This window comes from Heterodontus francisci, chromosome 5, assembly GCF_036365525.1.
Source record: "Heterodontus francisci isolate sHetFra1 chromosome 5, sHetFra1.hap1, whole genome shotgun sequence".
NCBI classification, from domain to species: domain Eukaryota; kingdom Metazoa; phylum Chordata; class Chondrichthyes; order Heterodontiformes; family Heterodontidae; genus Heterodontus; species Heterodontus francisci.
The window spans coordinates 17,995,814-18,020,948 of NC_090375.1; the positions used below are offsets into that span (position 1 = coordinate 17,995,814).

At 46.7% G+C, this 25,135-nt stretch overlaps 1 protein-coding gene across 11 annotated transcripts in view; it reads left to right on the top strand.

Annotated features, from left to right (window-relative positions):
• The window catches only part of LOC137369760 (intermembrane lipid transfer protein VPS13B-like), a 1,379,747-nt gene that overhangs the window by 373,790 nt on the left and 980,822 nt on the right, over positions 1–25,135 (top strand). For all 11 annotated transcript variants that reach the window (XM_068031175.1, XM_068031176.1, XM_068031169.1 and 8 more), the window contains one exon: positions 5,963–6,147. In XM_068031175.1, coding sequence (XP_067887276.1) covers positions 5,963–6,147 — 185 coding nt within the window. The remainder of the gene's footprint in view (positions 1–5,962; positions 6,148–25,135) is intronic.

Here is a 25,135-nt window from a genome sequence, read left to right on the forward strand (position 1 = left end):
TGTCTGTCAGCAAGCACACAGATCGAAACACCAACAGATACCCCCTGCACCATCTGTCTCCAAAGCTAGTAGTACATGTGGGATGTCTCAAATAGCAATTTAAACGAATTACATCCAATTCCAAATCTTTTCCTTGTTCTGAGAAATCATATGAATAATTTAAACCCCTGATAGAGGCAGCTGCAGACACACTGTCTCCATCACACTGTTCCGAAGAAGGGTCACTGACCCGAAACGTTAACTCTGCTTCTCTTTTCACAGATGCTGCCAGACCTGCTGAGTGGTTCCAGCATTTCTTGTTTTTATGTCTCCATCAACAGGTTTAGAGAGTTTCCCATTGTTTTGGGTCTTCACACTTCCCATTATAACCTTACTAAATAAACATGGGCCACCCTTTGATATGTAACCACACTTAGTGTGTGTTTTTTTGTTCATGCGATATGGGCATTGCTGGCTAGGCCAGCATTTATTGCCCATCCCTAATTGCCCTTGAGAAGGTGGTGGTGAGCTGCCTTCTTGAACCACTGCATTCCATGTGGGGTAGGGACACCTACAGTGCTGTTAGGAAGGGAGTTCCAGGATTTTGACCCAGCGACAGTGAAGGAATGGCGATATAGCTCCAGGTCAGGATGGTGTGTGACTTGGAGGGGAACTTGCAGGTGTTAGTGTTCCCATGCATTTGCTGCCCTTGTCCTTCTAGTTGGTAGAGGTCGCGAGTTTGTCAAAGGAGCCTTGGTGCATTGCTGCAGTGTATCTTGTCGATAGTACACACTGCTGCCACTGTGCGTCGGTGGTGGAGGGAGTGAATGTTTATGGGTGGGCTGCCAATCAAGCGAGTTGCTTTGTCCTGGGTGGTGTCGAGCTTCTTGAGTGTTGTTGAAGCTGCACCCATCCAGGCAAGTGGAGAGTATTCTATCACACTCCTGATTTGTGCCTTGTAGATGGTGGACAAGCTTTGGGAAGCCAGGAGGTGAGTTACTCGCCATAGGATTCCTAGCCTCTGACCTGCTCTTGTAGCCACATTATTTCTATGGCTACTTCAGTTCAGTTTCTGGTCAATGGTAGCCCCTAGTATGTTGATAGTGGGGGATTCAGCGATGGTAATGCCATTGAATGTCAAGGGGAGATGGTTAGATTCTCTCTTATTGGAAATGGTCATTGCCTGGCACTTGTGTTGTACGAATGTGCCACGTGTCAGCCCAAGCCTGGATATAGTCCAGGTCTTGCTGCATTTCTACATGGACTGCTTCAGTATCTGTGGAGTCGTGAATGGTGATGAACATTGTGCAATCATCAGCGAACATCCCCACTTCTGACCTTATGATTGAAGGCAGGTCATTGATGAAGCAGCTGAAGATGGTTTGGCCCGACACTACCCTGAGGAACTCCTGCAGTGATGTCCTGGAGCTCAGATGATTGACCTCCAACAAACACAACCATATTTCTTTGCGCTAGGTATGACTCCGACCAGCGGAAACTTTTCCCCCTGATTCCTATTGACATCAGTTTTGCTAGGGCTCCTTGATGCCATAGTCGGTCAAATGCTGCCTTGATGTCAAGGGCAGTCACTCTCACCTCATCTCTTGAGTTCAGTTCGTTTATCCATGTTTATACCAAGATTGTAATGAGGTCAGGAGCTGAGTGGCCCTGGCGGAACCCAAACGGATCGTCACCGAGCAGGCTATTGCTCTGGCAGTACCGCTTTGATGGCACTATTGATGACACCTTCCATCGCTTTACTGATGATTGAGAGTAGACTGATGGGGCGGTAATTGGCCGGGTTGGACTTGTCCTACTTTTTGTGGACAGGACATACCTGGGCAATTTTCCACATTGCCGGGTAGATGCCAGTGTTGTAGCTGTACTGGAACAGCTTGGCTAGGGGCGCGTCACGTTCTAGTGCACAGGTCTTCAGTATTATTGCCGGAGTATTGTCAGGGCCCATAGCCTTTGCAGTATCCAGTGCCTTCAGTCGTTTCTTGATATCACGCGGAGTGAATCGAATTGGCTGAAGTCTGGCATCTGTGATGCTGGGGACTTCAGGAGGAGGCCGAGATGGAACATCAACTCGGCACTTCTGGATGAAGATTGCTGCAAATGCTTCAGCCTTGTCTTTCGGCACTGATGTGCAGGGCTCCCCCATCATTGAGGATGGGGATATTTGTGGAGCCAGCACCTCCAGTTCATGGCTGGATGTGGCAGGACTGCAGAGCCTCGATCTGATCCGTTGGTTATGGGATCGCTTAGCTCTGTCTATTGCATGCTGCTTACGCAGTTTGGCACGCAGATAGTCCTGTGTTGTAGCTTCACCATGTTGACACCTCATTTTGAGGTATGCCTGGTGCTGCTCCTGGGATTCCCTCCTGCACTCTTCATTGAATCAGGGTTGGTCTCCTGGCTTGCTGGTAATGGTAGAGTGGGGGATATGCCGGGCCATGAGGTTACAGATTGTGGTTGAGTACAATTCTTCTGCTGCTGCTGATGGCCCACAGTGCCTCATGGATGCCCAGTTATGCATTGCTTCATCTGTTCAAAATCTATCCCGTTTAGCATGATGGTAGTGCCACATAACATGAAGGAGGGTATCCTCAATGTGAAGGCAGGACTTCGTCTCCACAAGGACTGTGTGGTGGTCACTCTTACCAATACTGTCATGGACAGATGCATCTGCGGTAGGCAGATTGGTGCAGATGAGGTCAAGTATGCTTTCCCCTCTTGTTGGTTCCCCCACCACCTGCCGCATACCCAGTCTAGCAGATATGTCTTTTAGGACTCGGCCAGCTCGGTCAGTAATGGTGCTACCGAGCCGCTCTTGGTGATGGACGTTGAAGTCCCCCACCCAGAGTACATTCTGTACCCTTGCCACCCTCAGTGCTTCCTCCAAGTGGTGTTCAACATGGAGGAGTAGAAGGAGTACTGACTCATCAGCTGACGGAGGCAGTCGGTGGTAATCAGCAGGAGGTTTCCTTGTCCATGTTTGATCTGATACCATGAGACTTCATGGGGTCCAGAGTCAATGTTGAGGACTCCCAGGGCAACTCCCTCCCGACTGTATACCACTGTGCCACCACCTCTGGTGGGTCTGTCCTGCCGGTGGGACAGGACATACCCGGGGATGGTAATGGTGATGTCTGGGACATTGTCTGTCAGGTATGATTCCGTGAGTATGACTATGTCAGGCTGTTGCTTGACTAGTTTGTGGGACAACTCTCTCAACTTTGGCACAAGCCCCCAGATGTTAGTGAGGAGGACTTTGCAGGGTCGACAGGGCTGGGTTTGCCGTTGTCGTTTCCGGTGCCTAGGTTGATGCCGGGTGGTCCGTCCGGTTTCATTCCTTTATATTGACATTGTAGCGGTTAGATACAGCTGAGTGGCTTGCTAGGCCATTTCAGAGGGCATGTAAGAGTCAACCACATTGCAGTGGGTCTGGAGTGGCAAGGGACGGTGCTGCAACAGGATAAGAAAAAGCAATCTAAATATATACTATGAATTTATATCCTCGAAAGACCTGTTCGAAGTCTTTAAAATTCGGAAGGGGTATGACGGGGTGTACGTGGAGAACATGAGCTACATTTTACCAGCTGGCGGCGAGCTTCAAAATGGCAGGGTGCATGCACGGGATTTACTCCGGTAAGCCGCCTCATTATTTGGCGCGTTCTTTCACAAGGCCGGGCGGACACCCCCACCGATGATGTGCAGGGGTGGGTGCTCTGTCCGGTGCCATTTTTAAAGGGCTTCAAGCCCTCCCAATTCATTTAAATTTTTAAAAAGTGAAATGAAGTGTAAATTAAAATTGAAAATCTTAATACAAGTTTCAATACCCTCTTCACCCCCCCCCCCCCCCCCCCATTGACAACTGAAATTGTTACTTGTCCTTCCCCACCCCCCCCCAGCCCAAAAACCTTACCTTGCGCTCCTGACCTCCACCCCCTCAAAGCTTATAAACTTTGAACTTTCCCCCTTTCCACCTCCCCCTAGACAAATCAAAAAGGTTTCATCCTGCTCACCCCGCCACCCACCCTGAAAACCTACCTGCTCCCCCTTCCCCACCAGTGTCCCGCATTGGATCTCTGGTCGGAGTTCTGAAGGCGCAGGAGTCCTGGCAACTGGCCAGAATATGGCAGCGGGACGGCTGACGGGAGCAGTTAGGTAATTAATTAACATATTTAAATTCTGCTCCAGTCGCCGAGTGGGGGGACGCTGCCACGAGTCCTCGCCGCTGCTGGTAATATGGAATGGGGCCTTCCCGGCGTCTCCATGGCAGGCTTCTCCCGGTGACATTTTCAGGCCACCACCCCCCGCACCCCTACCCCTCCCAGAACCCCCGACGTCGGAGGCGGGGCTGGTAAAATTCGCCCCCGTGTTTCCACTTTGTGGGGTGTCTAAAACTAGAGGTCAAGAATATAAGATGATCACTAATAAATCCAATAGATAGTGCCCTACCAAATTCACAGCTGTGAAAAATGCATCACAGACTGTGAAATCGCAAGTCCTCCATGAAATGGGCCATTTTGTGAACTGTGCGCTTTTTACTGATTGACACAAGGCTCAACTCGCTGATGGGTAGATGAGGGAGGGCCTCTGGTGTAGTTTTGAGAGTAGCAGTCTCAAGTGTTAGCAGACAAGTGAGAATGCCAGAATGAGCAAATCAAAAACAGCCACAACCATTACTGCAGCACATTGAGGAAAGAACTTGGAAACCAAATTCTGCATGCCAATGGTGGAATACTGTTTTGTACAAGCTGCAATGTTTTGTTGGATCTCACATGACGGGCAGCAGTTCAGTACCACTTTAGAACCCGAAAGCCATCACAGCATCCGACACTGCACTTCTGGAAAACAAACGTGCAAAAAAACAAGCAATGATTTACTCTCTTTTTCAGAAGTTGACAGAGAACTCAGAAAATCATCACAAATAAAAGAAAAATACTGCAGATGCTTGTTCTGATGAAGGGTCACTGACCTGAAATGTTAACTCTGCTTCTCTCTCCACAGGGGCTGCCAGACCTGCTGAGTATTTCCAGCATTTCTTGTTTTTATTTCAGAAAATCGTCAGTTGGTTACAATGGGACTTGTGAATGCTTTTGCAACTGCTAACATACCATTTAAAAACTTGATCACCCAAAGCTGTGGGTATTCATTCAACATAATGTGCAAAATGGTGGTTGCTTGGCAAGTGCAAATAAACTAGGACAGGACTACCTACTGAAGGTTTTTTGCTACATATTGTGAGGAGATGACCTCTGTGGAATACAGAGTCCCCCACCTTGCAAGGCTTGCAGGGCACTGTCTGACAATTCCAACAAACTCTGTGGACGCGGAGAGAGCTATCTCAAAACATGGATAGGTGTTCGCAGCGCACAGACATGGAATGAAGAGACAGATGCAAGTTGTTCCATGCACACATTCAACCACTCGTTTCAACGAGGAAAGAATGTGACGTGTTTATAGTCAGCTATTTACAGTAGTTTTTGAGTATAGAATAAATGCCATTTGAAACCAGAAACCACCTTTGTCTTTTTTTTGTTTTAATTAGATCATTTTCATGGTTTGTTGCGATACAGTGAAATTTGCAATTTAAATATGTGAAATAGTGAAATTCATGATTCTTAAAATGCTGTGACCATGAAATTTGTAAAATTTGACCATGAATTTGGTAGGGCCTTACCAGTCGGAATACAGGAGAAACCTCTTCACTCAGATTGGTGAGAATGTAGAACTTGTTACGAAATGGAGTAGTTGAGACAAATAACATGGATGAATTTAAGGGGTAGATGGTTAAGTACATAAGAGAAAATGAATAGAGGGTATGCTGATTGGGTGAAACTAAGTATGGTAGGAGGAGGCTCGGGTGGAACATGAACCTGTTGGGCTAAATGGCCTGTTTCTGTGCTGTAAAGTTCTATGTAATTCTGTTTTATATAAATTTACACCTTTTTGGATTTCCATTTCTTTTCAATAGGATGAAACGCCCATTCGTCCCAACAACAGAATGCATATTTGAATTACCCTATCTGACTTTACAAGCTACGAGGGCCCAGACCCTGCTGCTGCAAACCATTTTACAGAGTTGGACGCACAATCCAGGAGCATCAGTATCATTACCAGTAGATGAAGCTTTACTAAAGGACATCTTCAGACCTTTAGGTATGTTAGTACACTGATCTTCTGATTAACTGCAACCTTGCTACAATTTGTGGCTCAAAACTAATCTGAGGGTATGTGTCTTATAAGCCTTTTAGTACTGGTCACTTGGCAGCCAGGTACTCATGATTTGAATGCTGTTTCTTGCCAAATCATTTCACATGATGATGATGAATTTCATGTTCTTTGAACAGCCACTGTGATGTTGGTTCATATTCAGACCCGTGACCGGAAAATAGTGACTTGTAAGCATGGGTCCTGCTCAACAATTGCAGAGAAATTTAATGATGACATTGGAGAGCTCTCTGATCTAGAATACTCCTGACCTTCATGTAGTAGAAGATTGCATGACGAGCCCAAGTTTCTTTGGTTGGAATTGGGCGAATAAGAGAACAAGGATAGATTAGTGGGATGTGAATGTTCAAATTTTGCATTAAAGCTTTGGAGTTTATTAATCTTTACATACAAATGGCTTTGCAAAAACAATTTTTCCTTTCTTTAGATGTACCACTTGTCTGTTAAGTACCAAACTGCTATTATGATATTTATGTAGGACACCTCCGTTCCGGAAGGCTTGTAAGAACAAAACTATTTTACAGAACAGCAGTTTTTCCTTAATAAGAACACCTAGTGGTTTTCCCTGAAAAGTCAGTGCCTTCCAGCTGATTAAAAAATATAGCGTTGTTTTAATTTTGAGTCATCATTAAAACTGACCTAGAGAAATAAAAGTCACCGCCACATTAATATAGGAAGTATTTTGCTCAAAAATCAACTTGTTTACTACAAAAGCATAGTTCTGGAATTTTAGCTCCTTCCAGGGCATGTGATGAGATTTGCGACTCACATTTTTGAGGGTATTGCACCAAAGTCACATGCACAGTCTTCAGAGCAGCCTTTAAACTGTTCTTAACAGTGCCTGGAACACTATGCTTGCCAATATTACAATAACCTTCAAACCACGACTGCAGAAAATCTCCAACAGTGTTCTTTGAAACAACTCAACACAAGCTGGTGTAAGAAGACAAATATTTTCAAACACTCATCTTTCATTTGAAAAATATATATAACTGCAGTATTCCATATACATGTTTTTTAAAAAGTGTGTAGTGAGAAATGATTGAAGTGAGCATTTTAAATTTCATTTGCAATCACTGCATCAAGAAAGTCTAGTTATTACGAATTTAAATCAGCTGTAGATAGATTCTCAGGTTGAGTAATGCAAGTCATTCCACAAGCAGTCTGAGCACCTACATGGGAATTGACTCTTGCTGCTGTGTACTTGTATGATAATCTAACTGATGTGTAACAGTACAATCCCTTTGTGATCTGAACTGGATACCTGTATCTTTTGCAAATACATCTCTTCAGTCTCTCTGAGTGAATATTTGTGCGACAAGACTTCATTTATTTCCGATTGAATGTCTATGTTGAATAAAAGTGTTTAAGGCTTTGGCTGAGACGCTTGGAACATGGCTTATTGCTGTTACACATTTTAATGAGCAAATTATTTAGGGAGACAGCCATTTGTTTGTTGGTCGTTGGAGACTTTGAGTTATCAACCATTGACTCAAATGAACCATCACTTCAATGAACCATCACTTAGTAGGTAGTGCATGTGCTGTAATCATAATAATTCAGCTTTAAATTAAGCTAGTGTCTGGTCAAGTAAGCTAAGACTGTGCCAAAAAGGAAATGTTTATGAGTAATAATGATTTGTGTTGGACTGAATTTTGCAAGCCCTTGGCACGTGCTGGGAGGCAGGAAGGCTGGCAAAATGGCATAGTAAGACATTGGATGGCACGCCTGTCATCTTTCTGCTGTCATGCCATTTTGCCAATGGTGGGAAAGGTGGCAGATGGCTCATCTTCCAGAGCCCAGTTGAGCCAGTTAAGTGACTAATTAAGGACCTCTTCCCACCTCCGCTGGCATTTTACAAGCTGCTGGGAGGCCTGCCGCCATGTGGGGAGACCAGCAGGTAAATCTTGGTGGCCTCCCAGCGGGCTCTGGTGGGGAGGAGGGGTGTGCCCTCCTTAAGGCCACTCTTTGGCACATGGAGAGGACCCCAGCAGTGATCGCTGCCCATGCGGCAACAGCGCTGCCTGCCCTCTGCAACCCCCTTTCCAGGGCCTGCCTGATTGGCCCCAGTGCCCCCAGACCCCACTTACCTGACTTTGAGGGCGCATGACTATTGATGCACCCTTATCCTCCAGGTGCGGTCCCAGCAATTCTAGGGCTCGGGTCGGCATCTTTAATAGGCATGGTAGCCCCAGTGGCAGCTACTCAATTGGCTGCCGCTGGCAAAATGCGGCCCTGTGTCCCGCTGCCCACTGGCAGTGGGACCCCTGCCGCTTAGGTAATATCCAGCCCATCGTGTTCAGATACAATATCCCAGTATATCAGCTATAGCCTGAAGATTTTGCAGGAAATGTTTTTATGTTGTATATTCTTGTACTGGCTGATGCACCTGAGGCACAAATTGAGGCCCATGGAATAGGAGGGTCAGTGTCAGTTTGGACAGAAGAATTGACTTCAGGACAGAAAACAGTGAGTCACAGTAAATGGTTGTCTTTCAGAATAGAGAATGGTAGACAGTGGTGTTTTTCAAGATTCAGTGCTGGAACGACAGCTTTTTGTGATTGATATATATATATATATATCTTCTTTTGGCCTCCTTGTCTCGGGAGACAATGGGTTAGCGCCTGGAGGTGGTTTGTGCAGCAGCGCCTGGAGTGGCTATAAAGGCCAATACTAGAGTGACAGACTCTTCCACAGGTGCTGCAGATAAAATTGGTTGTCAGGGCTGTTCCGCAGTTGGCTCTCCCCTTGCGCTTCTGTCTTTTTTCCTGCCAACTGCTAAGTTTCTTCGATTTGTCACACTTTAGCCCCGCCTTTATGGCTGCCCGCCAGCTCTGGTGATCGCTGGCAACTGACTCCCACGACTTATGATCAATGTCACAGGACTTCATGTCGCATTTGCAGACGTCTTTAAAGCGGAGACATGGATGGTCGGTGGGTCTGATACCAGTGACTAGCTCGCTGTACAATGTGTCCTTGGGGATCCTGCCATCTCAAGCGCCGCTGATTCAGTAGGGTGTATAAACTGGGGATGTTGGCCGCCTCGAGGACTTCTGTGTTGGAGATACGATCCTGCCACCTGATGCCAAGGATTCTCTGGAGGCAGCGAAGATGGAATCAATTGAGACGTCGCTCTTGGCTGACATAGGTTGTCCAGGCCTCGCTGCCGTAGAGCAAGGTACTGAGGACACAGGCTTGATACACTCGGACTTTTGTGTTCCGTGTCGGTGCGCCATTTTCCCACACTCTCTTGGCCAGTCTGGACATAGCAGTGGAAGCCTTTCCCATGCGCTTGTTGATTTCTGCATCGAGAGACAGGTTACTGGTGATAGTTGAGCCTAGGTAGGTGAACTCTTGAACCACTTCCAGAGCGTGGTCGCCGATATTGATGGATGGAGCATTTCTGACGTCCTGCCCCATGATGTATGACTTGGATAATGAAATGCAGAATAACATTTCAAAATTTGCCGATGATACCAAACTTGGAGGTGTGACAGACAGTAAGGATGATACCAATCGACTACAATAGGACATAGATAGGGTATCAGAATGGGCAGACAAGTGACGGATGGAATTTAATGCAGAGAAATGTGAGGTGATGCATTTTGACAAAAGGGATAAGTGAGGCAAGTACAGGGACAGAGGGACTAGGGTGGGGGGGGGGGGGGGGGAGGTGGTGTTGGTTGTTGGCAGGTGCATCATGTACATTGATCTTTTTAGGTAGCAGGACATACTGAGAGAGTAGTTAGCAAATCATATGGGATCTTGGATTTCATAAATAGAGATATTGAATACAAAAGCAGGGAAGTTATGCTGAACCTTTATAAAGCTCTGGTTAGGCCACAACTGGTGTATTGCATCCAGTTCTGGTCACCATACTTTAGGAAGGATGTAAGGGTCCTTGAGAGGGTGAGGAGGAGATTTACCAGAATAGTTCAAGATATGAGGGATTTTAGCTACAGGGTTAGGTTGGAGAAACTGGGGTTGTTCTCCTAAGAGCAAAGGAGATTGAGGGGAGATTTGATAGTGGTGTACAAGATTATGACCGGTTTAGATAAAATAGACAAAGAAAAGCTTTTCCCATTACCTGGTGGTACAATGACTAGTGGGGACAGATTTGAAGTTTTGGGCAAGGAAATTGGATAGGCACTTGAAGGAAATAAACTTGTAGGTACAGAGTGGGGGAATGAGACTGATTGGATTGCTCCATGGAGAGTCAACATGGTCTTGATGGGCTGAATGGCCTCCTGCTCCACATCTATGACTCGATGAATATGACTTTGAAGTTGAGGCAAACATGATGTCAAAGTATTTGAATGATGTAATATTTTCTTTGAAATTTCTCATCTAATTAAAAAAAAATCAGGCTTGTGTGCATTTAAATATGGCTAAAAATATAGTTCAGAGTATCTGTTTTTCAGTCAATACCACTGCTATATTACCAAAATCTCATTAGTGATAATTCTTTACTCTTGTGCCATGTGTCACATTAGGTACTTTATGCACTACTGTGGCGAATTAAAACAGAATATTGGAAATGAGGAGTAACCTAAATTTCCAGTAGCATATTTTGATGTCTGATTTCATTTTTATTGCATTTGTGTGTGGAGTTTTATCGATGTAACTCAATGCAAAACACATATATACACACACGCGTGATTTTATTTTATTGCTTTGTTTTGTGAAACAAACCTCGTGTTCTTACTAAGATGACCAAGAGTTCTGCAGTATAATGAATCTTTTCAGAATTTGCCAAAAAGACATTGTGTACTGTTTAATTGGAGAGTATTGGCAAGTTTTGGCAGGTGCTCAAAGTCCTTTTTTTATTGCTTCATTAGCTTGAGGCAGCAGGCGTTTTTGCTCAAAGTCACATGTCTTCAATTTACTTTTTATTAGAATATTGGTTGAAAGGTGGCATTGAGTGAATTACAGGTGCAAAAGCCTCCTATTTAATTTGGAAATAATTGGGAAATAGGTCTGCTATCAGTCATACCTTGGAGGGGGAAAAAATGTAGAAAAGTGTTACTGGGTGCAAGTAGAAAGCCTGTGTATTTGCCTGTCTGAAGCTTTCCTGCCATTGAAATGTTTGTTCATACTTTTGCTAAATCCAAGTTTGACTCTCTCCTTAGTCGCCTTCCATCCTCCACCCTGCAGAAACTTCAGCTCATCAAAACAGTCTACTTGTATTCTTTCTAGCTCACCTCTCACCCTTGTCCTTGCTGACCTGCATTTGCTTCTGGTCCCCCAACTTCTCAAATGTAAAATTCTCATTTTGTTTAAATCCCTTTACGGCCTCGCCTCTCCCTGTTTCTGTGCTTCCTGGTCTACAAACTGTCTGAACACTCTCTTCCTCTGTCTCTGGCCTCTTGTCCACCTGCTTCCCTTTGCCTTTATCATTGGTGTCTGTGCCTTCATCAGCTTAGGCATCACACTCTGAAATTCCCTCCTAACCCCCATTCGTCTTTCCATCTCCCTCTCCTCCTTTGAGATCTCCTTAAAACCTATTTCTTTGACCAAGCTTTTGGTCAGTCTCCTTTGCTCTGTGCCTTTTTTAAAAATTATATCCCTGTGAAATTTCTTGTGGCTTTTTTCTACGTTGAACATGCTCTATAAATACAAGCAATTGTTCAGTTATTTAAATGAAGATTTACTTTTGTGTTTTCCGGTTTTACTGGCTTAATTTTTGACAACTCTCAAGATTTGTTTTAATTTTGCTGTCTCTGGTGATCTGTGGATCAACCAGTAGGGCGTATGCTTTTTTGATGTGAATACCGTGTTTCTTATTTTCATGATGACTGTCATCAGCAGTTTTGCATTTAAGAAGTAATACTGGTTGAGTTCTGGATGTGGATCCTGACTCCATGAACTGGCTTTCTCAGGAGCAAGTTGAGCATATTCTGCACAGCTGTGGTAATTTAACCCACTTAATGTGAGCAAGCTGACTGGGACAGTATTTTCACAGTTGTTTGTGTGCCCAGAAGTTTATGGCTTGTGCATGCATGACACCTTGAGCTTCACATTTTACAAAGGAATTTGGCAAAATTTTGGGGATTTTTGCATCACAGAAAATGGTATCTCATGGAAAATCATGGAAAATTTACAATGGAGAAGGAGGCCACTTGGCCCATCGTAAAATGCTTCTTTCTAAGGGCCCTCACGAAAGTGCCTATTTTTCCTATGACACTTTTGTCAGGACCATTATGAAGTATTGTTTTGTAAATATTCTGTTCAAGGAACAACTGAATAGAGAAGACGAATTGCTGAGGCGACTGACCTCGTTATGATTTTCCCAACAAAGTGTGCTCACCTGAAACAGAAGGGAGAGAAACTGTGGCTGGTGGAGCCTCAGCTGGAGCAGAGTCAGGAACAAAAATGGGACTGAGAGGGGAGGGAGAGGGAGCTTTGTATTTTACCTGCCCTGGGTGAGCTCGATGTTGACACTCGGCATAAATTGGAGGTACAGTGTTAGGGTAATGTAGAAGGAGCTCAGGATTGTATCTGCCCTGGGAGTATTCAATGCTGACATTGGAAAAAACTCCATCCACAACCGTTGGTTCCATGTTCCTTAAGTTCTCATCCAGCAAAGATCTATCGATCTCTGATTTAAAATTATTCATTGAGCTGGCATCTACAGCTTTTTATGCGAGAGTGTTCCACACTTCTACCCCTTGCGTGGGAGGTGTTCTCTGACTTGTCTTGTGTATGGTCTGACTCTGATTTGGTGGTTGTGTCCCCTTGTTCTGGACTCCCCCACTGTTGGATAGAGTTTCTGTTTATTGACCTTATCAATTTCCATCAAAATCCTAAAAACTTCAATCAAATGGAATCATCCTGCTACGGGGAGGTGGAAAGAAGTGTGGGTAGTTCCCATGTTCACCTCCCAACTGACCGCAATTGTGTTTTGTTAAAAATGGTGAGTTAGTACCTGAGTGTTTTTCTTTTAGGGTCAAATAAACAGACAAAGTAAGGTTTAAAAAAAATATAGTTTTACACAATTCCCAAAATGGTTGCAGCCTCACACACGCCCATTCACTCTCACACACGTATGCGAGAATAGATAGAGAGAAAAGGGTAGGATGTAGTTCAAACTGAGGCAGGTTTTCATGGTTTACGGTATACATGTTGAAACTCCTCAGGAGTACAGTCTCTTTTAAAAGTGTTGGCCTGGGTGTTTGTCCTGTTAAACTTGTTGAGGTGTTGTTTCTTTCTGGTGGCTAAGACTTCAGACTAGGAGATGGTGGTCACTTTCAGTTCTCTGCTGCAGCAAGTTAAAGTGTAGAATTAGCAGCAGGGCTTCTTCTTGCTTGGCTGGATCTCTTTTCTCAGCCTCTGGCTGAACTGCTTTCTGAAGGTGTTGGCTTGATCTCGCCTCTCTCCAGAGCACTACCTTTTAAGGTAAAAATCAATCACAGAATTTCTGTTAGGAGACACATGGCCTTCTCCCCTTGTGTGACCACACAGGATTTGGAATCCATGGCTATCTATTGATGTCTGGATGGGTACCATTCTGTTATGATGTGGCTACTTCACGCCTATTTATTTAGTTTAGGCTGTCAGTCAGTCTGTCTCTAGTAGCCTTTGTTTGTTCATTCATGTTGATTAAGAGTCATTAATATACGGTAGTCCTCCTTTCGATTTCAAAGGGGTTCTCCCCAGAGCTATTTCAGACGAGGTTAACGAGTTCCATCTTGGCAGACAAGTTTGTTTATTTCCATTACAGGAGGGGTCATGTGACCACTACTCCATTTTGACAGATGTATAACTGTCCATGTTCTTGTGGTTTTGTTTAGCAGTTGACTTTTTAAGTTCATAGTTCTTCCATTTCATTGTTTATTTCATCACAGCTCCATCCTGCAAGACAACTCTTTAACCTTTTATATTCCAGGAAATACAAACCTCGTTTATGTACACCCCTCTCATAATTTAACCCTTGGAACCTTGATAACATTCTGGTGAATCTGTGTTGCTCTAAGAGGCCAATACATCTTTTCTAAACTTGCATGCCCAAAACTGTACACAATACTCCAGATGTAGTTCAACCAGAGCTTTGTATGTAGCTTTATAACCTAGATCTCTAGATATGAAGGCTGGCATTCTATTAACCTTTTTGATTATATTTTTTTGTGCCTGACCACTACATTTTAGTGATCTGTGTAAATCGACTCCTAAATCTCTTTGGACCTTCACTGCTCCTAGATTTTCACCACTTAAGATATTCTTGGACCTATCCTTTTTTTTGTCCAAAATGGATGAGCTTACATTTAGCTGCGTTGAAACTCATCTGCTGCAATTTTGCCCATTTACTTAATTTATCAATGTCTCTTGATAATGTTATGCTCTCTTTTGCACTATTTACTATGCCACCATTCTTTGTGTCATTGGAAAACTTGGATATATTGCTGTCTGTTGTATTTCCTAAGTCATGAATAAGTACAGCGAATATCCTTGAGATCCTAGCACAGATCCTTGTGGGACACACTAGTCACGTCCTTCCAATTTGAGCATATGCCTATTCTCTCTACTCTCTTTTGTCTACTGTCTAACCAGTCTCCTAACCTAGTTCATAATTTGCTTTCAATTCCCTGAGCTTTACTTTTAACTAATAGTAACTTATGTGGAACCTTATTGTATATTGAATTTCGTATAAAGGACACCCATATACATTCAAAAGGGACTATTCATGAATCAGAAGGACGTTGGAGGATTATGGTGAAAGCATCTACAATTTTCTCACCTACTTTCTTTAAAATCCTCGGGGGAAACTGTTTGCTTCTGGGAATTTGTCACTTTTTAGTGTCACTGCTTTTTTCTAATACTTAAGCCTTTTGGGGAGAGAACACATCGACTGACATGTTTAAAAGGGTCATGAATGTTGGAATTGTATGTTATAATAAGACTAGGCCATACAGCCATATGAATTAGGAGCAAAAGTAGGCCATTCAGCCCCTCGAGCCTGCTCCACCATTTAATAAGATCATGGCTGATCTGTTTCTGTCTTGAATTCCACGCTCCCATCTACCCCCGATAATCTTTGCGTCCCTTGCTTAACAAGAATCTATCTACCTCCGCCTTAAAAATAATCAATGAACCTGCCTCCACCACCTTCTGAGGCAGATAATTCCAAAGTTGCACAACCCTCTGAGAGAAAAAAATTCTCCTCGTCTCTGTCCTAAAAGGGCGACCCCTAATTTTAAAACAGTGCCCCTGAGTTCTGGACTCATCCACAAGAGGAAACATCCTTTCCACATTCACCTTGTCAAGACCTTGTCAGGATCTTGTAAACTTCAATCAAATCTCCTTTCACTCTTCTAAACTCCAGTGAAAACTAGCCCAGTCTGTCCAACCTTTCCTCACAAGTCGACCTGCTCATTCCAGGTATCAATCAAGTAAATCTCCTCTGAACTGCCTCCAACACATTTCCATCCTTCCTTAAATAAGGAGACCAAAATTGCGCGCAGTATTCAAGATGTGGTCTCACCAATGCCCTGTATAACTGAAGCATAACATCCTTTTATTTTCAATTCCAATTGCCAATCAGCCTTCTTGCTAACATTAATTTTAGTGAGTTCTAGTTCAAGTCCTTGAATCATCATTCGTTTCCCTGGAATGTCAGGTATATTATTTTCCTCGACAATGTAGACTGACAAAGTAATTATCCAAAAGTCTGTCACTGCGTTATTTTTATTTGCAATGTCACCCGCATTCGTTTTTAAAGGGTCCGGATTACCCATAACTATGCTTTTTCTTCCAATAAAATTGTAAAAACGAATTGAGGTGTTTAAAAATGATTACTTGATTTGATTGGTAAGATGGAGAGGGACAGTTTCCTGTGGTGGAGGAGTTCAGGACAAAGGGGCATGGCCTTAGGATTAGAGCCAGGCTGTTTGGGGTGGTGTTGGTGGATGGGGGTGAGGACAGTTCTTCATGCAATGGTGGTAGTCTGGATCTCACTCTTCCTGAAAGCTGTTGAGGCTGGGGTGTGAATGGGGCATCAATTAAAGATTTCAAGCCTGGGATTGATAGACTTTTTGTTGGTAAGACATTTAAGGGACCAAGACGGGTGAGAAAAGATAAGGTACAGATGAGCAATAATCTAATTAAATGGCGGAGCGGGCTGGAGGGGTTGATTGGCCTACTCCTGTTCAAATATACAGTTCCAACATACACAACCCTTGTAAACATGTCAGTGGATGTGCTTTCTCCCCAAATGGCCCAAATTTCGTTCTTTTTGCACATTAATTGGAAAACAAGTGGCTGAGTCTTAGCAGCTTGTGCAGTCAGCAGAGAATCCATTGAGAACTGATGAAAACCATAAATGTGAGCATAGAAGTAGTTCCATTATGAATTTTAACACATTGTATTTAGTGGCATTAATAGAAGGCAAAAGTAAGAATACATCTCCATACTGCTGTTTGGAATGGTGGCCGCTAACTCCTGCTCTCAATGACCAAGAATCTATTGACAGCAATGATATGCCTGCCTAAACTAACACCTTCTGCACTTCCGGGGCCCATATCCCTCTATTCCCTTCCTATTCATGTATTTAGTTTATGTTTAGAGATACAGCACTGAAACAGGCACTTCGGCCCACCGAGTCTGTGCCGACAATCTACCACCCATTTATACTAATCCTACACTTATCCCAGATTCCTACTACATCCCCACCTGTCCCTCTATTTCCCTACCACCTACCTAAACTAGGGGCAATTTTTTATAATGGCCAATTAACCTATCAACCTGCAAGTCTTTGGCATGTGGGAGGAAACCGGAGCACCCGGAGGAAACCCACGCAGACACAGGGAGTACCCAGAATCGAACCCGGGTCCCTGGAGCTGTGAGGCTGCGGTGCTAACCACTGCGCCACTGTGCCGCCCGATGTCAAGATGTCTCTCAAACGTCGCTATCGTATCTGCTTCCACCACCTCCCCTGGCAGCAGGTTCCAGGCACTCACCGCCCTCTGTGTAAAAAAAAAACAAACTTGCCTGGCACATCCTCTCTAAACTTTGCCCCTCGCACCTTAAACTTATGTCCCCTAGTAACTGACTCTTCCACCCTGGGAAAAAGTTTCTGACTATCCACTCTGTCCATGCCGCTCATAACTTTGTAGACCTCTATCATGTCGCCCCTCCACCTCTGTCGTTCCAGTGAAAACAATCCGAGTTTTTCCAACCTTTCCTCATAGCCTCCAGCCCAGCCTGCCCTCCAGACCAGGCAACATCCTGGTAAACCACCTCTGTACCCTCTCCAAAGCCTCCACGTCCTTCTGGTAGTGTGGCGACCAGAATTGCACGCAACATTCTAAGTGTGGCCTAACTAAGGTTCTGTACAGCTGCAACATGACTTGCCAATTTTTATACTCTATGCCCCGACCGATGAAGGCAAGCATGCCGTATGCCTTCCTGACTACCTTATCCACCTGCGTTGCCACTTTCAATGACCTGTGGACCTGTACGCCCAGATCTCTCTGCCTGTCAATACTCCTAAGGGTTCTGCCATTTACTGTATACCTCCCACCTGCATTAGACCTTCCAGAATGCATTACCTCACATTTGTCCGGATTAAACTCCATCTGCCATTTCTCCGCCCAAATCTCCAACCGATCTATATGCTGCTGTATCCTCTGACAATCCTCATCACTATCCGCAACTCCACCAACCTCTGTGTCGTGCGCAAACTTACTAATCAGACCAGCTACATTTTCCTCCAAATCATTTATATATACTACAAACAGCAAAGGTCCCAGCACTGATCCCTGCGGAACACCACTAGTCACATCCCTCCATTCAGAAAAACACCCTTCCACTGATACTCTCTGTCTTTTATGACCGAGTCAGTTCTGTATCCATCTTGCCAGCTCACCTCTGATCCCGTGTGAGTTCACCTTTTGTACCAGTCTGCCATGAGGGACCTTGTCAAAGGCTTTACTGAAGTCCATATAGATAACATCCACTGCCCTTCTTTCATCAATCATCTTCGTCACTTCCTCAAAAAACTCAATCAAATTAGTAAGACACGACCTCGCCTTCACAAAACCATGCTGTCTCTCGCTAATAAGTTCGTTTGTTTCCAAATGGGAGGAAATCCTGTCCCGAAGAATCCTCTCTAATAGTTTCCCTACCACTGACGTAAGGCTCACCGGCCTATAATTTCCTGGATTATCCTTGCTACCCTTCTTAAACAAAGGAAGAACATTAGCTATTCTCCAGTCCTCTGGGACCTCACCTGTAGCCAATGAGGATGCAAAGATTTCTGTCAAGGCCCCAGCAATTTCTTCCCTTGCCTCCCTCAGTATTCTGGGGTAGATCCCATCAGGCCCTGGGGACTTATCTACCTTAATGCTTTGCAAGACACCCAACACCACCTCCTTTTTGATAATGAGATGACTGAGACTATCTGCACTCCCTTCCCTAGGCTCATCATCCACCAAGTCCTTCTCTTTGGTGAATACTGATGCAAAGTACTCATTTAGCACTTCGCCCATTTCCTCTGGCTCCACACATAGATTCCCATCTCTGTCCTTGAGTGGGCCAACCCTTTCCCTGGTTACCCTCTTACTCCTTATATATGTATAAAAAGCCTTGGGATTTTCCTTAATCCTGTTTGCCAATGACTTTTCATGACCCCTTTTAGCCCACCTAACTCCTTGTTTAAGTTCCTTCCTACTATCTTTATATTCCTCAAGGGATTCGTCTGTTCCTAGCCTTCCAGCCCTTACAAATGCTTCCTTTTTCTTTTTGACTAGGCTCACAATATCCTGTGTTATCCAAGCTTCCCGAAACTTGCCAAACTTGTCTTTCTTCCTCACAGGAACATGCTGGTCCTGGATTCTAATCAACTGATGTTTGAAAGACTCCCACATGTCAGATGTTGATTTACCCGCAAACACCCGCCCCCAATCTAAATTCTTCAGTTCCTGCCTAATATTGTTATAATTAGCCTTCCCCCAATTTAGCACCTTCACCCGAGGACTACTCATCCTTATCCACAAGTACCTTAAAATTTATGGAATTATGGTCACTGCTCCCGAAATGCTCCCCCACTGAAACTTCGAGCACCTGGCCGGGCTCATTCCCCAATACCAGGTCCAGAATGGCCCCATCCCTAGTTGGACTATCTACATACTGTTTCAAGAAGCCCTCCTGGATGCTCCTCACAAATTCTGCCCCATCCAAGCCCCCAGCACTAAGTGAGTCCCAGTCAATATAGGGGAAGTTAAAATCACCCACCACCACATCCCTGTTACCTTTACATCTTTCCAAAATCTGTCTACATATCTGCTCCTCTACCTCCCGCTGGCTGTTTGGAGGCCTGTAGTAAACCCCCAACATCGTGACTGCACCTTTTCTATTCCTGAGCTCCACCCATATTGCCTCGCTGCATTCCCCCTCCGAGGTGTCCTCCCGCTGTACAGCTGTGATATTCTCCTTAACCAGTAATGCAACTCCCCCACCCCTTTTACATCCCCCTCTATCCCGCCTGAAGCGTCTAAAGCCTGGAACATTTAGCTGCCAATCCTGCCCTTCCCTCAACCAATTCTCTGTAGTAGCAACAACATCATATTTCCAACTACTAATCCAAGCTCTAAGTTCATCTGCCTTACCTGTTATACTTCTTGCATTGAAACAAATGCACTTCAGACCACCAGTCCCGCTGGGCTCAGCAACATCTCCCTGCCTGCTCTACCTCTTGGTCCTCCTGGCCTTATTTACTATGTCCTCCTCATTTATTTCACTTGTTGTCCTACTGCTCTGGTTCCCACCCCCCTGCCACACTAGTTTAAACCCTCACGAGTGACGCTAGCAAACCTTGCAGCCAGGATATTAGTGCCCCTCCAGTTTAGATGCAACCCGTCCTTCTTGTACAGGTCCCACCTGTCCCTGAAGCGAGCCCAATGGTCCAGATATCTGAAACCCTCCCTTCTACACCAGCTGCTCAGCCTCGTGTTTAGCTGCACTATCATCTTATTTCTAGCCTCACTGGCACGTGGCACAGGGAGTAATCCACACATTACAACCCTAGAGGTCCTGTTTTTTAACTTACTACCTAACTCCCTAAACTCCACCTACAGGACCTCATCACTCCTCCTGCCTATGTCATTGGTACCGATGTGTACCACAACCTCTGGCTGTTCACCCTCCCCCTTCAGAATGCCCCCGTTGACACTGGCACCAGGGAGGCAACATACCATCCTGGAGTCTCTTTCACGTACACAGAAGCGCCTATCTGTGTCCCTGACTATAGAGTTCCCTATAACTATTGCTCTTCTGCGCTTTGTCCCTCCCTGCTGAACAACAGTGCTAGCCGTGGTGCCACTGCTCTGGCTGCTGCTGTTTTGCCCTGATAGGCCATCCCCCCCAACAGTATCCAAAACGGTATACTTGTTAGAGAGGGGGATAGCCACAGGGGATTCCTGCACTGACTGCCTGCCCCTTCTAGCGGTCACCCATCTATCTGCCTGCACCTCGGGTGTAACCACATCCCTAAAACTCCTGTCTATGACGCTTTCTGCCACCTGCATGCTCCTAAGTACATCCAGTTGCCGCTCCAACCGATCCATGCGGTCTGTGAGGAGCTGCAACTGGGTACACCTCCTGCAGATGTAGTCGCCCAGAACGCTGGAAGCGTCACGGCCCTCCCACATCTCACAGGTGAAGAACTTCACCGCTCTGTCATTTCTAGCACTAATTAGTTAATTAATATAAAATAAATAAATACTTATTAAATCCTTTCTAAATTATGATACACTTAACTATATGGTCCCTCGTGCTCTATTTCTACAATAAATACTAAGTCCTGTGAAACATTTGCAATATGATCTAACTTGAGGTGCATTGAGTGTGCTTATGACATCAAGGCAGTATTTGACTGAAAGTAACATCAAAGAGCCCTAGCAAAATTGAAGTCAGTGAGAATAAGGAGGAAAACTGTCTACTGTTTGTGGTTGTTGGAGATCAATCATCTCAGCCCAAGGACATCGCTGCAGGAGTTCCTCAGGCCCAATCATCTTCAGCTGCTTCATCAATTTTCTTCCCTCTAACATCAGGTGAACAAACTTTTGGCTGAGATGTGTGGTTGCCAGTACTGCTGGAAGAGAGGCTGAGCCACCTGCAAGGGTGGGCACTGAGGGCCACCAGGGATTCTGCCAAAAGAAATGGCAACAGCTCAATTACCAGGGCAGGATGGGCTCTGCATTGCCAGCACTCTGTAGGCCCACTTGTTACCTTGCACAGATCTTATAAATTTTGTCTGTTTGGGCCCCTGTGGTGTGATGCAGTGCCTCCGACAGAGGGAGGGCCAAGAGGCAGCTGTGCCTGCCCATGAAGCTCCACAACAAGAGCAGCAGCAGCCGGCCATGCCACGAAGGGCCCATCTGCTCCAGAGTGTGTACTGGACTCATCAGCTACTTGTAAATGTCTGAGCAGCATTGTCAGCGAAGACCATTGCCTCTTCAGGGAGGCAGTCATCAACTTATGTGACGTGCTGCAGGACGAGTTGTGACCTGTGGGATTTGGGGGTTCCCCTATGCCAGTGGCTCTGAAGATCACTGAACTTTAATGTAGCTGGATCATTTCAAGGCTCCACGGGGACCTGTGTGGGGTCTCACAGGCAGCAGCGCACTGCTGCATTAAGGAGGTGACCAATGCTTCGTTCAAGAGGGCCAGAGACTACTGGACCGACCCTGACAGTCAGGGCAAGGGGGCCATCGCTGGATTTCCCTGGGTGTAAGGTCTGATCGGATTGCACGCATGTGGCCATCAAGGCTGCAATGGACCAGCTAGCTGCCTTCATCAACAGGAAGGGCTTTCATACCATTAACATTCAACTGGTCAGCAACTGCTAAAAGCATTTCATGCAGATATGTGCCTGCTTCCAGGGAAGCAGCCATGACGCCTACATACTTTGACAGTCCCAGGTGCCACAGCTTTTTAGGCCCCCTGCTCGCCTTCAGGGATGGATTCTGAGTGACAAGGGCTTGGCTACACATGCCTGTGAGGAACCCCGCAATGCAGTGGAGGAGGGGTGCAACAATTGCTATGGCTCTACCCGAGCAATCACGAGCAGGCCATTGGGCTGCTGAAGATGAGATTCTGCTGCCTCGATCGATCTGGTGGAGCCCTGCAGTATGCCCCTGCGAAGGCCTTGTGTATTTAGGTGGTCTGCTGTGCTCTGCATAATCTCGCAGTGCAGAGGGGGGAGGCCTTGCATGACGATGACATGACTGAGCAATAGTCCTTCAGTGATGAGGAGGATGCGGAGGAGGGAGATGAGCAAGCAGCACTGAATATTGAAGCCCTTTCACCGGAGGCCAGACAGATTGAGCGACGTGCCAAGGAGGCAAGAGACAATCTCATAATTGCCTGCTTCAGCCACCCCGATGTCCATTCACAGAGAAACCAATACAGACTGACCTCAACACGTGTAGTCTGGTCACCTCCTTTTCATTTCTGTTCCGGGCCTGGTCCCCAGCTGAAACGTATGCTCGTGCCCATGGGAGATCATATTTAAATGAGGGCTGTGCTTACATTGGCATGCCACTAAGGGTCAGGTCAACAGCTCACATTTAAGGCACAATAGAATAATCACTTTTATGTAATTATGTTAATGGGTTGAACAAAAGAACTTTATATGAAGAATCACACATCAGAAATCAAACACGCGTAAACCTCCAATTGTGTCTAGGTACTTTTCTTTATATGTTTGAGAGTGTTTTACAAGGTGTGAAACCATTGCCAGCAACTGGATTGGAGGCAAGCTGCTCATCAGGCTGCCCCTTGGCATGTGATGATTTTGATGGCCATCCTCTGGCTGCCTGAGGCCTGGTAGATCCCGGCTGCCTGAGGGTTTCCTGCATTGTTGCAGGACTCTCATCAAGCATTGCAGGTGTTGTAGTTGGGCTCACTGGCGGAGGAGCTGAGGAGCGGCTGTCCATACTTGGAATGCCCTGAGGTGAGCCTCCAGCTTTGGAGGCCAGCCTCTCCTCCTCCCTTTCAAGGTTCAATTGTACCTCTCTGCTCACCAGTGAAGGACGAGGAACTGCAGAAATCTGAAGAATAATGATATCAAGGGATGTGGGGATTGTGTGGGAAAAATGGTGTTGAGGTAGAAGATCAGCCATGTTCTAGCTCAGGGGTGTCCAAGCTTTTCGCATGTCGGGGAGGTGGCCATGTTACAATTTTTGTCTGACATAGGGGGCTGGTGAGAAAATTTTGGAAAAATAAAGGCATTAAAAATTTATTTTAATATCAAAACAGCAAATGTTCATTTTTGTGAAGCGGTTTTAAATGAACAAAACTAATTTATTGACTTACTTTCTCGCCACTTTGTTGAACACTGATTTAGTGACATACTTGGCATTGTTTTCGCTTGCAGAAATACTCAATGTCTGAAAGCACATATGACGTAGCGATGTGGAGTATTCCAGATAAATGTCCATGTGTCAGGAGTGATCTTGACCTCTTTCTCTTCCCTCTCTCTTCCCTCTCTCTTCCCTCTCTCTTCCCTCTCTCTTCCCTCTCTCTTCCCCTCTCTCTTCCCCTCTCTCTTCCCCTCTCCCTCCCTCCCTCCCTCTCGCTCTCTCTTCTTCCTCCTCCTCCCTCTCTCTCTTCCTCTTCGTCCCTCTCTCTCTTACTCTTCCCCACCTTCCCCCTCCCCACCTTCCCCCTCCCCACCTTCCCCCTCCCCACCTTCCCCTCCCCACCTTCCCCCTCCCCACCTTCCCCCTCCCCACCTTCCCCCTCCCCCCCTTCCCCCTCCCCCCTTCACCCTCCCCCCCTTCACCCTCCCCCCCTTCACCCTCCCCCCCTTCACCCTCTCCCCTTCACCCTCTCCCCCTTCACCCTCTCCCCCTTCACCCTCTCCCCCTTCACCCTCTCCCCCTTCACCCTCTCCCCCTTCTCCCTCCCCCCCCTTCACCCTCCCCCCCTTCACCCTCCCCCCTTCACCCTCCCCCCATCACCCTCCCCCCATCACCCTCCCCCCATCACCCTCCCCCCCATCACCCTCCCCCCCCTTCACCCTCCCCCCCCTTCACCCTCCCCCCCCTTCACCCTCCCCCCCCTTCACCCTCCCCCCCCTTCACCCTCCCCCCCCCTTCACCCTCCCCCCCCCTTCACCCTCCCCCCCTTCACCCTCCCCCCCTTCACCCTCCCCCCCCTTCACCCTCCCCCCCTTCACCCTCCCCCCCCTTCACCCTCCCCCCCCTTCACCCTCCCCCCCTTCACCCTTCACCCTCCCCCCTTCACCCTCCCCCCCTTCACCCTCCCCCCTTCACCCTCCCCCCCTTCACCCTCCCCCCCTTCACCCTCCCCCCCTTCACCCTCCCCCCCTTCACCCTCTCCCCCTTCACCCTCTCCCCCTTCACCCTCTCCCCCTTCACCCTCTCCCCCTTCACCCTCTCCCCCTTCACCCTCCCCCCCTTCACCCTCCCCCCCTTCACCCTCCCCCCTTCACCCTCCCCCCTTCACCCTCCCCCCTTCACCCTCCCCCCTTCACCCTCCCCCCTTCACCCTCCCCCCTTCACCCTCCCCCCCTTCACCCTCCCCCCCTTCACCCTCCCCCCCATCACCCTCCCCCCCATCACCCTCCCCCCCATCACCCTCCCCCCCTTTCCCACTTTCCCCCTCCCCGCTTTCCCCCTCCCCGCTTTCCCCCTCCCCCCTTTCCCCCTCCCCCCTTTCCCCCTCCCCCCTTTCCCCCTCCCCCCTTTCCCCCTCCCCCCTTTCCCCCTCCCCCCTTTCCCCCTCCCCCCTTTCCCCCTCCCCCCTTTCCCCCTCCCCCCTTTCCCCCTTTCCCCCTCCCCCCCTTTCCCCCTCCCCCCCTTTCCCCCTCCCCCCCTTTCCCCCTCCCCCCCTCCCCCCCTCCCCCCCTTTCCCCCTCCCCCCCTTTCCCCCTCCCCCCCTTTCCCCCTCCCCCCCC